Raw genomic sequence first — 16690 nt, forward strand, 5'->3', positions numbered from 1 at the left:
GATACATGGCATTTGTAGAAATGCCCAGGGCCTCAGAGGCTCCGGTGAGGATGACTTCCCTGTTGAATTGTTGTAGTGAACGTGAGAAGATGTTCAGCAGATACCAATGAACCTTCTAACGGCACTACTGAAACAGAAAACTGCATGGAAACCAGATTAAATAAATCACTCTCCTTTGCTGTTCTACCTTGGACTGTGCAAAGAAAATCCTATTAAGCCTGACCTAAGTTTCTGGTTATATTCGCTTAAATCCTTAACTACAACCATGTTCTGTTGTTGAAGGTGAGAGCCTCGTCCCACTGCAGACCCAGGTCAGTCTGCAGCCCTGAGGCTTTCTGCAGCGACTCTGGACGTGGGGAGGAAGGGATGAGGTGACAGCAGGGGGAAAAGAAATCTGAATGTGCCTCTCCTCCTCCCTGTAACCTCAAATAAACTCACAACTGGAAACCCACAAGCCCAGCACGGTCTGCATGTCAGGCTCTCGTTTAAGCCTGATTGGGCTGGACCGCATCTGATCGCTGTGGAGCTGGGAGGGTCTCCCCGGGCTGACCTGGCAAGGATTTACCTTCGGCTGAGCGTCAGTCCCCACCCGTGGTGTGTGGTGAGGAGGCTGCTGGCTCTGGGAAGGAAAGCACCCAAGTTAATAGTAACAGCAGCCAGGGAAGCAGTGTTCCTTACACAGCAGAAACTCTGTGCCCCAGGAGGTTGTGGAGTGGCTGCAAGTGCTTGACCTGAATCAGAAAAAGTCTGTCAGCATCCTCGTTGGGAGTTATCACACCTTGAGCACTAGCAGGTGGATGTGGATTTCAAAAGGCAAATTCAGGTTTAATGCCAGAGCACACGGGTCCAGGTCCAGGACAAGAGGCTGATCTCTGGGCCGGTGTCTGCTGAGTCAATCAAGTTGCTCTGAGTTCTCCCTGCTGTCTGTGAGATCACAATTTCTTGTAAATATTTTTAGTAATCGGTTTGGCAAACTCCTAAGATTTACCGTGTCTTTCTTCAATGGTCAGAATACCCAGTTCATGACCTATTTGTTAAAAATCATGGAAATCGGAATTTCTCAGGGATAGATGTTCTGTTTAGTGAGTAAAAAAACAGGATCTGCATTTATCTGCTGTGATCTTTTTCTGTGATACAGTGTTATGGCTGAATTCCAGCAATGAAATTTCCAAAAAGGGAGTTTCATGTGTAGGTTTAAAATTACGTTGATGCCCTTTTGCAGTTGCTCACCTGTACTGCTTCTGCCACTGTAACAAAAATGACAATGTACCTTTCCACTTCATTTATTTACAAAAGGGATGTAGGTCCATTCTTCATGATTGAATTTAACACGACAATATGCAAAGCCTTACCAACGCCATGATGCAGTGTACTGTGTTCCTTGATTTTTACAAACCTTTAATGTTGTTGGATGCGTCAAAAATCTTCCTTAATATAGCAAATTATTTAAAACGGTTAATAGTGCCCTAAAAAGAATAAATGTGTGAAATCAAGAGGAAAATTTCTGTGGGGTGAGGATATCCCTCTCTGTTTTTTTAATCTCTTGGCTTTTGTGTAGGGTATCTGTTACTCAACGATTTGCCCACGGGCCACGTCCACAGTTAATATTCATGCAGGGGGAAGGCTGCCAGCCTAAGTCAGCTGGAGATCTGCTGCAGGGTGTACCTGCTATAAACAGAGTTACTAGGGTGAAAAACTGAGCATGGGAAGCTTGTGGTTCTGCTGACCCTTTCAAAAATGCAATATATAGCATCCCTTAGAAATCACGAGAAGCAATCAGAAGAATGTGTTACAAATCTGGCATTTAAGTTCAGACCATCATTTGGCTGTGTGTTATGCCAGTTGAGACTGAAGACCCCGGTATTAATAGCAGACTGTGGTAAAACCATGGAGATTTCTTATTGACTTTTCAGTGAAATTCTGAAAATGTAACTGAAAAATAAATTAGATGTAAAAAATGTCAGACCTTTTAGCTGGATTTGGCTTGTGACGCAACATCCTTAGCTGCTAGCTTCAATGCCTTTTTTCCCTAAAATACACCTCGAGTTGAAGCCGAGCATTTACATTTTGTGCCAGGAAGTAAATGTGTCTGGAGAGAAATGTGTTTTGCTGTTGGTTTGTTTGATATTTAGAAATTAGAAGAGCATATAAATGCTGGTTTTAATCAGCTGAGACTTTGTGCGTTAGAATACATCTGAGTGAGTCAAGTATAAAGTCTGCCTGAGGTAAGCCGCTGGAGAAAGGCGCTCACAGTGTTGTCTGGCTTAGGAGTGGCACAGAGCAGCACATCTTGCAGTGTTTGTGGGGTACCTGCTTAACATGCACTTCACAGAAGCCAACTTGTGAATTCTGTGGGAAGCATCTAATGTAACCGGGAGGAAATGTGTGGGAGACGAGCAGGGCTGGTTCCTGTTCCCTCAGAAAAGCCAAGACCCACAGGGACCGCAGTGCCTTCTCTCTTCAGGTATCAACAGATACAAAGCACCTTGCAGACATGAAACACGTGCTGGATGACCGTGAGGAACACAGGTTCAGGTGCTCGAGATTCCTTGTAGATCATGACTGATCAGGGAACTTGGATGCTAAACGCAAGCACGAGCATCCTTGTTGGGCCAAGGAGGTACTCTTTACTATGCCTAAATTCCAAGCTTCAGATGTCGCCTCTAACTCTTAAGTGCATGAAGAAGCTGAAGGCTCTGTGTGGGTGCAGCCTGTGGTTAGGCAAGAGACTTCCTAATCAAACAGACTACACCGTAGCTGTTCACGACAAATATTCTGCACCCTTCCCGTATCTGTTAATGGGTAGGAGCCTGATGAACTGCGTGTTTGATCTCGTGGTGCGCTCCCCGTATTTCTATGTTTCTGAGTTGTTTCCTCTCTCTCGCGCAGTTCCGCAGGCTGCTCCTCCCATGTTAGTCACAGAAAGCATACAGACTTTTATCAGCTTAACAGGCAACTGTTAACAGTAATTACAGCACACTGAGTGTAAAGTATTACAATCATTCATTTTAGTAACATGTTTATTAGGTCATAACAACAACTATAAACATAAGTACCATTTGCAGATATATGAACTTACTAACATCAAATCTTTACCAGAATCACGTATTCTTACAGGTGTCCCAGACACAACATTAACTTTATTAAGCAAAAGTTCATAAATAGTAAAAATGTCCTCTGTTTCACATTGCAGCGTTCCTCAAGCATGTATGTACAAGTTTGGAGTATCTTCTCCAAATCTATGTGTCATAAACTTCCTTAGCTGTTTTAACAACCATAGAGATGACTTTTTTTGCCTGCAGCAAAGCCTTTTGTCCTTGAGCAATCTACAATTAGTATTGCTCCCAGCAGACATGAAAGTTCATTTCTGAAATGAAAGTGGTGATGAAACACAATACAATATTATCTGCTCATGGTTTGCCTACACACTCTGCCCTCATTATAAATCTTTCAGTTATAACACTGTCTCCCAAGAACAATATGAGTCCCTTATACCAGTTCTTTATCCATACCACCTCTCTTTGAAGACCTTAAAATGCTTGACTTGCAGCAACAGAGATATTATACTTAGGGTGGAGTGTGTTTACAGTCAGTTCTTTTCCTTTTTAATATTTACACAGTATTTTTTTAAAGGTTGCTACAATTTATGAATCATGAACGTTGACATGTATTTTCTGAAATGTTCACAGTGCAGTATTTTGTGGCCTAACCAAACTTTGTAAATGTCATTAAAAATAAACTTTTTTTTTTAATATAAAAATAGAATACTTTATATGTTTACACCAACAAACCCAGTTCTATCCTATACTAAACAAGCTATACAGTAGTATGCACAGAATTCCACAGGAACAGAAATGACATGTGATGCTTGCTCTAAAGCTATAGTACTCTTCCCTACTGAATGAAAGTTTTATTTACTATCTCTTTCCAAAACTGTTTCTCTGGTTGTAATTTCAAAATAAGGTATCGTAATTCACTGGGTTGTGTGATCCAAGAAGAGGCTGGGGGGCCTAAAGCTCTTTCTTCTTTTGGTCTTCTCAGCTCTTTAGGGCTGGCATGAAGAAGTTATCATCAACATTCCTTCTGTGGCAGTGTCTTTTTAGGTCAGGGCTGGATGCAACGCCTCCGCTCTTTACTCACCTTTGCCGACAGCTCTGCCCAAGGGTAGGTGGCAGAGCTTCAGCTACTCGCCGTGTGACTCACCTGACAGCAGCTCCATAAGGTTGCCAGCCTGCCTGTCTCCTCGTCCTCTCTAGCATAACGCAGCCCGTATTACTGCATCCCAGGGATAAGCCTGGCATTTAATATGGATGCCTTCAAGTTTTTATTCTGAGTGGTTAATTCTTTATTGAAAGAAATGGAGGCTTTGCATTTTTTAGCGAGAGATCTGTCGATACAGGCTGTTTGACTCAAAGAAGTGGTTGAATGTTGGAATAAAGTTGACACTAGGAATGCTTTAAGCTAGATGCTTTTCCCTTTATTTTATGTACCGTCTGACTACACCAGAGGACTGGCAAGGCTGACATACTTTGTTGATTTCTGTTAAGACATTTACCGTGAGGCTGGCTCTCTTGGCTGCCTGTGTTCTAAGAAACCTTGTCGTTATAGTGCAAAAATCCAAAGTTGGGACTGTGCGGGAGGAAAATACATTTTAAACTACTGTAACTCTCACTGTTTGTCTTAGTCTTTTGTATGAAAACCACTTCTGCACTGCTCATTATCCTAACGTACGTGCACAGTAATAGTCCTTCCAGCCGTACTGATTGGTATTCTACTTTCTCCTTCATGGCATTAATGATGAATCTGTGTTCTTGGGTTTGAGCACACATGAATGAGAGCTAGTGGGAACTAGCTCTGGATGGTAGCACACAGCGTTTCCATTTGGTAAATTGATGCAGTTGTCCAAATACTTGGAAATTACTGTGATGGTTTATAGAATCCCATAGCCTTAAACAATGATATGATGTCCTTGTACTAGTGCAACTTGGGCAACAACATAAACATGTGCAACAGCGTTCTCACAAAGAGCGGGCAGTAAAAACTAGTGGACAAAATGTTTTGCTTTTTGTTCATACAACTAGGAATGAACTTCCCTCTATTTCAAACATACCCGTCATGTGTCAGCATCCATGTCTGTGTTGTCTTGTGATGATAAAAGAGAAGGATAGGGAGCAATGCACTTCACGTTGACGTAAGTAGCATTCACATGAACATAGTGTTCCCCAATAAAAGTGGAGAAGATTGTTGATATTTTTGAAACGAGTTCAGAAAATGCTGGACGCATCTCAGGTTTTGGATGCCAGCACTTCAGCATGACTTCATACCTGCCATTCAAATAAAAAAAGCGTTCAATTATGAAAACACGTAAAAAGGCAAAAAGCTCCCCTCTTTCCTCCAACAGTCTCACTTACTATAGTATCAGAATATCAGCAGTATTTGCAGAAAGCTTTGCGAACTATTTACTTACAGTGGGTCGGGGCAGTATTCAGGTTGTAGCAGCCTTCTTCCTTGTAATAAGTAAACAGTTATATCAAAAGAATTTACATCAGGATAAGGTGGTGCCCCTCTTGTCATAAGTTCCCATAACAAGACACCAAAAGACCACTAAGAAAACAAAGAAATAAATAAGTTATAGGGTTGGAGGGCTTTACATTCCATTTTTAGAAGACTTTTTGACAGATTTAAGCGTTCAAATGCATGGATTTTCCCTTTGAAAAGTTATTTTACTGCATTCAGCTTTCTTTTAAGTGGGCTAATAAATGCTGTAGGGACTTGAGGAGCCACTTAAATTGCAGCCAGAGAAACTCAACTAAGTAAATGAAAGAAAATAAAAGCCCATAGGCCTGCTACTTAGCTGGCATAAATTGGCAGACCTCTTTTGAGGTTAATGGAGCTCTGCCAATTTACATGAGCTGATGATCTGACTAACCCTGTGTAAATACATACTGAAGAGAATACACATGGTGAAAATTCTATGCATCACAGGCTAATTTGAATCTGGATTGAAAGGAGAGCTAAAATACAAAGTGATCCAGCCAACTAATGACTTCATCTTACATTTTTTTTTGTTCCTAAAAGGCCAGGTAATACTTGAGATTGCTGTAGGCAGTCGGTAAGTATTTATAAAGCAAATAAAGTCTTTTTCAGAACTATTAAATTTTATGAGTCTCAAAGTTAACCTGTTTTGTCAAGCTTTCCAGAGCCCCTCCTATAGCAGGGTTCAGCTCCAGCTTGGCTTCTTGGAATGTCCTTAGTTTCCCTTGGAGTGGGATTAAACTCCTAATTCTTTCCTGCGCAGTAACAGTAATAGATCATCAGGTTAACAACTTACTGCTTTGTGACTGGGACAAATACCCTTTTTGGATGTAGAAACAGTCTCTTATGTGAACTAAAGTTTGATTCAAATCAAAGTTTTGGGTTAGAGTAAGTCCATTCGTTAAATGGTAGAGAGATGCCTCAGGCAAGATAAGAGAAATTAACGTGTGATACAAATATGTTTGTATGTTACCACATCTGACTTTGTTGTGAACTTCTGAGTTTGTAAGCTTTCTAAAGCCATCCATTTCACTGGCAGTTTAGCTCCTGTTTTATTGTGCACACTGTAGTATTCCTTATCGTAGACATCTCTAGCAAGACCAAAATCAGCAACCTTGACAGTGAATTTTTCATCCAACCTAGAGAAATGACAAAAAGTATTATCTGCAACTGAGCAGGCGAGATTTACAGTGATGGTGGATTATAATGAGTGACTTGCATTTTGAGACTGGAACTTCGGAAGACAGTACTTTATCTTGGATCTATTAACTAATGTAACAGTGAAACAAAAAGTGCAGCAAAGTATATTTGACACCCATTTAACACAGTTAATGAACTCAGGAAATTACTGATACTCTTTTGATAATATAATCTGAATTACAGTTCTTTTAAAGCAATTGCTCTGTATTAAAGGATTTTTGCTAATAGCCTACACATCCTGATTGAGTGTTACATCATTTCTTCCACAGCTGTTTCTTCATCCATACCCTTAGAAACTTCTGATTTTTATTTCCAAGTCAAGGCATTCCCTTTCCTACTCACTCTCAGTTTTGATAAGGAAGGACCCATCATTATCTCAGTGACTATATAGTAGTGTAGTCCTGTAACTAAGGATGCGTTTGGCATCTGGACTGGGAAAGAATGGTGATATAAGCTAAGTTCCTCTGGGATTACAGCTCAGCCATACCAGAAGATCTCCCTAGCTGTGCTCCTCCTATGCTTGGTGTTTGTCCCGACAAGCTGTCTCACTGTCAGAAAACAGATGTAGCTACGCCTAAGCCTACCCCTCATTATATGTGCAGACCTAGCCACAGCAAACATCTGCTTTTGGGATTCTTTACAGAATCACACAATCACAGAATGGGTGAGGTTGGAAGGGACCTCTGAAGATCATCTAGTTCACCACCACCTCTCCTGCCCAAAGTAGGGTCAGCTACTGCAGGACGCCCAGGACTATGACCAGTGGGGCTTTGAATGTCTGGAAGAACGGAGACTCCAGAAGCTCTCTGGGCAACCTGTGCCAGTGTCCAGTCACCCCTACAGCAAGAGCATTTCTTTCTATGTTTAAATGCAATTTTCTCTATTCCAGTTTGTGCCCACTGCCTCTTGGCCTGTCCCTGGGTACCGCTAAGAAGAATCTGCTTTTATCTTCTTTACTTCACCATATTAGGTATTTATACACATGGATATGACCCCGCTGCCTTCTCCAGGCTAAACAATCCTGTCTCTTTCAGCCTCTACATGTGGCATTCCCCCGTCTTGAATTTACGAGGTCTCTGCCTGGATAGCAATCTGGCCTGCTGAAGTCCCTCTGAAAGGCACACAATGATCCGCTGTTTTTACTCATGTAATAAATAAACCATTGCCAATGACGGGGTAGGGAAGGGCGTAGGAGGGAACTTCGATGGGGTAACAGGGGACAATTTATGCCATAGCAGCTTCCTGCACCTCTTCCAGGATAGTGGAACAGAGTCAAGAGCCCATGGGAACTGTATTTGCATCCTGGCTTCCTTTCTGATGGACACTGCCATTGTGGCAAGGGTTGTGCTTCTGTGATTCTTGCCACATAGAAACACAGCCATTCAGTTGGCAATGTGAGACATCCTGACATTTGTTCCCTCCTCACCCAAGGAAGAGACAGTAGGCCAGAGAAATATCCTGTTGCCACTACTTGGACTTTGATTAGATGAACCCGGACTTTTATCCAGTAACCCAATTCCTTTCTTCTTAGGAAACCTGAAAATCATGTTGCTTGCAGCTTTTTTCCTCCCTTAAAACAACCAGCAGCTGTAAGCAAACATTATTTTTCAGAGACTGTTCAGGTGCACCAGTGTGCATCCTTTGAAAAAAACACTGAGAAACATGATGTCACAGGTAAACAACCTTTTTGCAGCCAGAGCTTCAGATCATGATATGCTAAAAATAAACTCTGATGTTTAATCCTGTTCCTCATTAATTCACAGCATAGGTGATGAATCTGCATAATAGTATCAGCAACTCCTGTATCAGTCTCTGTGTGAACTGAACTGTCTGGCTACCCAGACACTAGTAAGATTCTTTGCATGCTCTGATTTTTTAATGTTAATTTGTGTGTGCAATTGAGCCAAAGTAAGCTCATAGTTATGTACTTAAAGATTACTGTCAGGAGGTCTCACTGGTGTTTCTTTGTGTTTCTGTTTTTCTCACAAAATTCCCCTGTGTTCCTCTCCCTCCTGCTAGGCGTGGCAGCAGCGACGGGCTGCTTCTGAAGAGGTTGGGTGGAAGCACAGCAAGTTGAGACAACAGCAGTTTAACTTCCCTTAGGAGATGCCTTTTAAACTGTCTAACCAATGGTTTTGAGTGGCTACACTTTCACCTCAGCTTTCCTTATTTCCCACACTCAAAAAAAGCTTATGTGTAAGAAATGAGCCATTAGCAAGCTGAGTAGCTCATCAGTATGCAAGACAAACATCAGTATAACTATGGAACAGTGACAGAACCACCCTATTTTGACTAAAAAAGAATAATCCTGGAAACTTTCATTTATCTTATCCCACTGTCTGACACAGAATAGTGTGATAAAATTGGCTGGAATTAGATGTCTGTACTTACATACAGTTTCTTGCTGCCAAGTCTCTATGGACAAACTTTTTGCTTGCAAGGTATTTCATCCCTTTTGCAACCTGAAGGCCAAATCCAATTAAATCTTTTACTGTTGGGTTCTGTAAAATACAAACATTTGTGATACAATGAATGCAGAAACTCAAGGAGCAGACTGTTTTTTGTTGTGACTCTCAGTTTTTGACACACCTATCTTGCCACCAGAATGGTCAAGACAGGTTGATACTTGTAGTAAAACTGGTGTAAGTTCAGGTCAAGTTCTTACCTCCAGTGAGGAAACACACTTTAAGAAATCAAAAACGCTGACAAGACTCCAGAAGAGCAGAGTTTGCAGCATAAGCAGCATGACCTGGGCTGGGGAAGTGGAACAGTATGCTGAAACCTCAGCATCACAGCTGATACACAAAATTCACATTTGTGAACTTAAGAGTAATAGCATGTAACTCAGCAGAAGGTGCTAACTATGAACTTGGAGCTCAACAGCTGGAAATGATCAAGAAAGGAGAGAGCCCTATCTGAGGCAAAATAAGTGCAAGCTATCATCAGTATGATGCCATAGAAAAGGTAAATGCAACCTTAGCAGTTACCAGAGGAAGATTTTCTGCAAAGACTGGTAACTCTTTCTGGGGGTCTGCAAAGTAAGACCTTACTGAAAATGTTAAATATTAAAATAAGTATAAAGATAAACCTGTAATTCTTTTATCCAGCAGCACGACTTGTTATGTAATCGTGAACTCCCACAGATTTTTGTGTTGTTGAAATTCCTCCATATAATTTTCTTCTGTGCAACAATCTCTTTCAGTTGTGGGCATTATTCTATTTATTTCAGGAAGGGCCATGGCACTATTCACAGACAAGGGATTTGTAGAATGAAAGAAGCTCAGAAGGGAAGAGGTCCCTACTCAGAAAGCTTAACTCCCCCAACAATGTGTCACAATGCATTTTTTTTATTTTAATTATACTGGCTATTGTTGATTGCCACACAGGCAGGGGCAAAATCCTGTTGGCTGAGAAGTCACTTTATACTGTCCTAGCACTGTGAAATGGGTGAAATACTACAGCATAAGGTGGGCTTACACTACCTGAGGCAAGGCCTATGGTCTCAGACTTGCGAGAAAGCAGCGAGGCGTTTGAGAAATCTGCAGTCTTTCAATGGAAATGGGGAAAATCTCTGACAATAGAGTACTCAAAGTCTGTATAACAATTGCTGGTTTTCTTTCTTATAAGAAGAAAAATTATTGATAATAACGGGGCTGTGACACTAGCTGTACCCGAAGATCCCTCACCTAGGAGTTGGAAGAGCAGATGTTGATGACTGGCACAGTTGTGCTGAAGTCAACGGAGACATGCCAGTTTAAACTAGCAGATGGTTGGGCCCCTTGACTTAGATCTCATAAACACATTTGTTTATAAAGAGGCTTACGGATGGGAAATGAGAAATACTTATTGCTGATAATTTCTGGGAAACATTCTAGAGAGGAATTTGAGGGGGAAGGGAAGGAGTGGCAGCACTGTGGTTGGGCTCCGTGCCAGCCTAAGCAAGTGCTAAAGGTTAAGGTGTAGTAACAGCAGCAAGTTATAGACATAATGTAATTATCAGAGCTTGTGGTGTTGGAGCAGGGCGTGGCTAGACCTGAATTACCATTTGGTAGACCTCACCATGTACTTACATGAGTCTCATTCCTAATGAAGTTTCGAAGATCTCCATGTTTCATGTATGGAAGAACGACTAAGGGGGATCCTTCACTGGGCAAACAGATTCCCAGGAGTGAGAGAACGTTGGGATGAGTGAAATCTTTCATTATTATTCCTTCTTTCAGAAACTGAGCTACTTCTTCCAGGTCTGTAATCCCTGAGAAATCCAGTGATAAAATGAGTTAATTAAAAGAAACCCAAACAAACTACGGCTCATTTCTGTACAGCATGTCATTGCACAACAAAGTGATAATGAGAAGTTACAAACGATCTCCCCATCTCCCACATTACAACTAGGTTATGTGCATCCATTTTGTTACCATGACCAAATAGAGTTGGTGATTTTAATTCCATTTCTCTTTTTCTTACTATGGATTATTTAGAATTGAATAACAACACTTGAGTAAAGCCTTTAATAAATGTTATAGTCTCTTCCTGTTTTTCCAGCAGCTTTGCCCACTCTTAAGCAAATTAACTTCCAAACCCAAATCTTCAGTAGTCAGCAGAATAAGAAGTGACACTGCCTTTCCCTCATTTTCCCGTGTCCTTTTCTTTGTAAATGAAATATATGGGTATTTCATTTGAAGTACAAATATATAGTGGTGCCTCATTGTAATCTAAAGTAATTGGAACTGCTCTAGAGATAAATCTGATCCAGCTGCAACTAGAAATCTTTATTTGTGAGCATACTTCACTGTAATTAATTAGTTCACCCCAGTTATCTTTGGAATTACGGTAACGTCTCACTATTAAACATGTAACTCACTATTCAGTGACTTCACAGCACAATGAATTTTCCTGCCATCATTATCCAGCAATGTCCCATGGTACACACACCCAAAATGTCCTGTGTGAAAACATGAGCAAGATTAGTTTTAATAGGTAAAAATAGCTTCTTTTTTTTTTTTTCCACTGGGTAGCAATTATGCTTTAAGAAAGTGATCGCACTGCATTACTGTCCAATTCCCAACGCTTGTAACGTATACTTCATAACTAACACATAAAACTACCTTTACATAAAACTGTCATTACATAAAATGCAAACTCTGTTTGCAGTGTAAGTGATATTTCTTGACCTAGATGGAGAGTACAAATAATGACAAGGCTGATGCCACAACTGCTTCATGTTCTTGTAATGACTATGCACACAAAAACCATGTCAGACCATTCCCACCATACTCTCCTGTGACACAGATGTCAAAAGAGGCCACTGGAAGGGACAAGGGAGCAGTTAGGAGCTGACATGACCCCTGGATCAGTCGTTGCCAGTGGTCTGCAAGCCCATGCCAAGCGGTCCACTCAACTGTTGGTGCACAGTGTTGTTGCACTTTCAGTGGAAAGTTGCAAAAGGAGGGTCACTGTGAGCTTACAGTCTCTTGGGTCTTGCTGTTCCGTAGAAAATGTTAAGTATTAAAAGCGGTGTGTTGGCTATGAACATGAACTACTGATCACAGACTGACCACATCACTAGGCAGCAGTCTATGGTCTCTGCTAGGGCCTAGTTCAGAGTGTGAAATGTCACTAAAAGATGAGAAGCAAAATTTGTCTTCTTTCTCATGGTCTAAGCAGTGACATAGACTGCCAGGGACACAGAAATCCTTCCTGATCCTGTGCTTTTCTACCAAGCAAATGGGGTAGTCTGTAGAACGTTACTATGGGGAAACCTGCTATGAGAAGTCAGGTTGACCTGTTTGGGATACAGAGAACTTTGAGCTCCAGACATTAATTTGTTCAAATCAAATTATGTACAGGTACTAGGGGCTTTCGTTCACAGACGTACTATTTACTGGACACTTTTAAAATACTTACATTTTTCAATTAGAAAGCCAAGTAGATTTTTGTCAAGTGTAAGCTCTGCAGAGAACAAGACTATCTGCTTAATTCTACTAGGTTCCAGTCGAAAGTGCTGGTCAGAGCCCAGCTGGCTTTGCTTTTGGCTTGGGTAAAGTTAATACAAAGTTTGTTTTATAAAAGCAACTAAAATCCCATCAGAACACAGATTGTTCGGAGCCTGGGCACAAATCCTAAAGCTTGGATTGGGTGTGTCTAAAATATTTTGCAGTTTGGCTGATTTCTAGTTATCAGAGAGGAGGAGAAAATTAAAAATGGTTAATTGGTGTCATTTCTGATGTTTTTCAACATTTAAAAAATGGGAAATTACTTGGACTTTTCTGAAACAAGAAAGAAAAGAAAAAGGCCCACCCTTGCTTTGGGGATGATGAAGTGTAATACATGGAAGGGAAACACACTGACTGATTTGTGGCTATTTTCCTGCAGAAGAGGCATTAGGAATATCATTTATAGCCAATTTTTTATCAGTATTCTGATATGCAACAAGAGATCTCTCACGCATGATCTGCAGAAGTACTGAAAATCCAGCTTCTACTTGGGTTACTAATAGGTACTCAACAGTACAGAGTTTAATAAATGCCCCTAACAAATGCTGGCTCAGGCTATGAAAGGAGGGAACCTGCTTATGGAGATGCAGGGGAATAGGAATGATGGAAGAAACTGAGAAAAATAGGGGGCTTGCTATATCAGGGATAAAAATAAGGGGAAGTGAATCAGGAGCTATGCATTACTGCAGCTGGGATGAGAGAGGAACGAGGGGGAACAGAGTCTGGTAAGAGGAAACAAACAGTGAATCTCTCAGAGCTGGGGGAAACATGCGGAGGGAAAAGGAGTGTGTGCATTTCACCTAGCCCATGGGGACTTTTACTGAATGCCCTAGTGACTGCTGGAACTTTCTGTGTTGTGTAGTGATCCTGCCAGCTCTCAGGCTCTGAGTTTAAGATGGCTGGTGCCCCTGCTTCAGCATACCCTGCCATTCAGAGGTGTGCCTTAGTCTTGTGCAGTATTCTGTGGCAGCCTCACTCCTCCATCACAGCCTCACTTCTCCACCACAGCCTCATGGATCAGAAGCCCTGGCTGAGCTTTTCTGTAGCCTAGAAAAGGGTAAGAGTGAGGCAGCTGAGGGGGAACCAGCAAATCTCTGAGTTCAAAGGAGCCCTATTAATTGGCAGACTCTCCACCCTCTTGGCGTCTTCTCCAACTGATCAAATGCAGAACCTGTCACCTGACTTCAAGAGCCCCTTGGTTCCCCCCCTTGATTTGGTGCATGGGACGCAGTCCTGTAAGAGGTAAAAGGCTTGAAAAACCTCCAGGCAGACACCTTATTCAGAATGGTTTATAATGAAAGGGCGTACAAAAAAGAAGAGCAGTTGGTAAGGTAAGAGTTGCAGTACCTACCTCTTCCTATTACTTCGCTGAAGTGCACAATCAGGCTGTCAGCACCAATAACCACATGCTGCACTTCTTTGACCAGGTCAGGATTTAAGGCACTGATGTCAATGTGGACATTAGTTTGGAGAAGTGGACTGGCTAAATCTGAGTCTCCGCTAGACAGAATCGGGGATAGGTCAGAGTGAGGATACTGGGCAGGTCTGCACGATCCATTCTGAGACATGCTTGGAAACTGATCTGCAAGATGAACAGAAACCGTTACAATCCTTTCAGACTTCTTGGAAAAATGAGAGTTTTATTGCTTTGGTAAGCAAGGTTTGATTTTATCAGTTTGGAAGCGGCTTGGCTTTGCAGAGGTTTTGGTCACGAAGGAAAAATGAAAATATGCACTGCTGACCTGCCAAACTCCAGGAAAACCATGTCACTAGAAACTTAGGCCTGTCTCAGCCCTACTTTTATGAAAGTAAATGGCAGAACTTCCACTTTTCTGAGGGGATGGAACGAAGCCTTGTCACTTCTTGCCAAGTGTAGGTTATAGCATTTCTAGTAATTGGGAGTAACAAGAGTAAAATGGAAAAATTACAGCAATATGGGAGGAGGAAGTAGTGAACAATTAAATCCGTGAAACCTTTTATTATTGTCGTATTCTAATCTGGTAGGGAACTCTGCATTTCATGAAGGTTTCTAAACTGCTGGTGACTAGCTATATTTATCCAATGGTAAATATTCAACCAGGGAAATGCCTAAAGGTGATTCATATCCTGTAACTGCTGAAGATAATACAGTTAGTGCTACTCATGAAAATAACATGAGCCAGCTGATTTAGAATAGCAGAAATAAAAATGTTTCAGTCAAGCAAGGAGCATTTATTTGAGAAAATTATTTTTGTCAACAGCATGTTGTTGAGGTATTTTGAACTGCTTTTGTTGAAAAGATTTTTTCCTAGTATTTTGCGTAATAGAATCAAAGAACTAAGTTTAATTGACACCAATTTCAGTCTGTAATGATTGCTGTGGAGTCAATGAGCAGAATTTAGCCCAGGGTCAAAAAGAAAAAAAAAGGAATAAATTTAACAACAGAAATTATCAGATATTTTATCACGAAGAGTAAAAGATGTTGTACAGACATGCTTTATATATTTATGTATAAAACTTGGGAAATTTTTATATAGTGCTGTTATCACTCCAGGTGCCAAGAAAAACTCAGTGCTGCTCTATCTAGAGGCAAAAATACAAACTCTTGCATTTGCAAAGCCATATTTAGGTCACCAAGGGCAAATATCTATTTAAAAATCATGGTAAAATACCCTAGTCACGGTTGCAAAATAATTTTTACAGCTGCTGCATGTAGATCTGCATGTTTTCTAATGTTCCTGTCACTTTATTCTTTGACAGTAATTGATGTAAACATTCCTACAGGTACATTAAGTGAACACACCTTCCTGGGTGCACTCTCGGCTGTGCTTTGCTGGTGCACAGTGGCCCCAGGACCACTGCAGATTTACCTTCCACCAAGGATCTCTGCATAGTTGTGTCTCATGTAGCACTTTCCCTTCTAACCAGTGGCACAGGCTTTGCTTTTCCTTTGGGAATCTTTCAATCAAGAAACTTCCTGTGCAAGCTGGCAGCAGCAATTAAAGAATCATAAAGGAAGCTTGGAACAGGCCTGGCTTTCAAACAACTCCACGATTGGGCATTACCAAGGCGGAATAAGGATTTGGAGCGATTTCTATTGAGTTGTAATGGCAGCGCCTGAAACAGTACAAGACTATGTCTACACCAAGACCAACAAATATCTGTGGTATCTCAAATATCATATGGTAACTTCTAACAGTTAAAGACTCTTTTAATGGTAATCACAGAACATGGTCTCCACACATCTTGGCCACGTTCAGCCTGAAGTGGTATGGTAAGTGCAGCAGAGTGATCTGGAGAATACCCCTGCTAAAATGGTGATGTGTGGCACAAAAATCTATTCAGCATAGGGTTATTCTTCCGTCATGCCCACAGGTCTGAAAATGAACAGCATGTTTTGTAAGACTGACATCTCAGCACACGTGGGCCTCCACTCAATTTGTGACAGTTTTCACACCCCCTTTAGCTTAATTATTAAAATCAGCATTTCTGCATCACACAGTGTGCCGTTTTATAGGAGGTGCATGAACGGACAAAAGAGTATCAGTTTACAAATCTCCATGTCCCATGTTGAGCTGACAGAACTGCTTTACCATGACTGTATGAACTCACTGAGACACACTAAACCTACACCCACTCGATGCTATCCTTAAAATCGCTTTTTTCAGAGTGGATTTGTGCATGGTGTGATGGACCTTATGATAACACAAAATCATTCTACCCACTAGCTCCTAATAAACTGTGGAACATACAGAGAATTTTCACTAACAGCATTTTATATATTGCTCCAACCTGAGTAAAAGTAAAAATCCTTCGCACCTTAATCTTGGGAAGCACCTGAGAAGCTCAGTTCAAATAGTAAGCCTGTAAACACATGAAAATCCCAAACAATGCAGACACAGACAAACCAGATGAGAAAATGAAATTAAGATATTGATCACAACAGCTATCATCTGAAGACATATGAAAAGCAAGATGTATAA

General features: G+C 41.1%; 1 protein-coding gene across 4 annotated transcripts in view; it reads right to left on the reverse strand.

Annotated features, from left to right (window-relative positions):
- Positions 1-2986: 2986 nt before the first annotated feature.
- Positions 2987-16690, reverse strand: part of MET (MET proto-oncogene, receptor tyrosine kinase) — a 90896-nt gene continuing 77192 nt past the window's right edge. For 3 of the 4 annotated variants that reach the window (XM_055808265.1, XM_055808268.1, XM_055808269.1), the window contains 7 exons: positions 14080-14310; positions 11597-11677; positions 10806-10987; positions 9127-9236; positions 6509-6674; positions 5468-5604; positions 2987-5324 (listed from right to left, as the gene is read on the reverse strand). In XM_055808265.1, the coding sequence (XP_055664240.1) occupies positions 5114-5324; positions 5468-5604; positions 6509-6674; positions 9127-9236; positions 10806-10987; positions 11597-11677; positions 14080-14310 (1118 nt within the window). In that variant the 3' untranslated portion in view covers positions 2987-5113. The remainder of the gene's footprint in view (positions 5325-5467; positions 5605-6508; positions 6675-9126; positions 9237-10805; positions 10988-11596; positions 11678-14079; positions 14311-16690) is intronic. The other variant, XM_055808266.1, reaches the window with a different exon arrangement.

Source organism: Falco peregrinus, chromosome 6 (genome assembly GCF_023634155.1).
Source record: "Falco peregrinus isolate bFalPer1 chromosome 6, bFalPer1.pri, whole genome shotgun sequence".
Classification (NCBI taxonomy): Eukaryota; Metazoa; Chordata; class Aves; order Falconiformes; family Falconidae; genus Falco; species Falco peregrinus.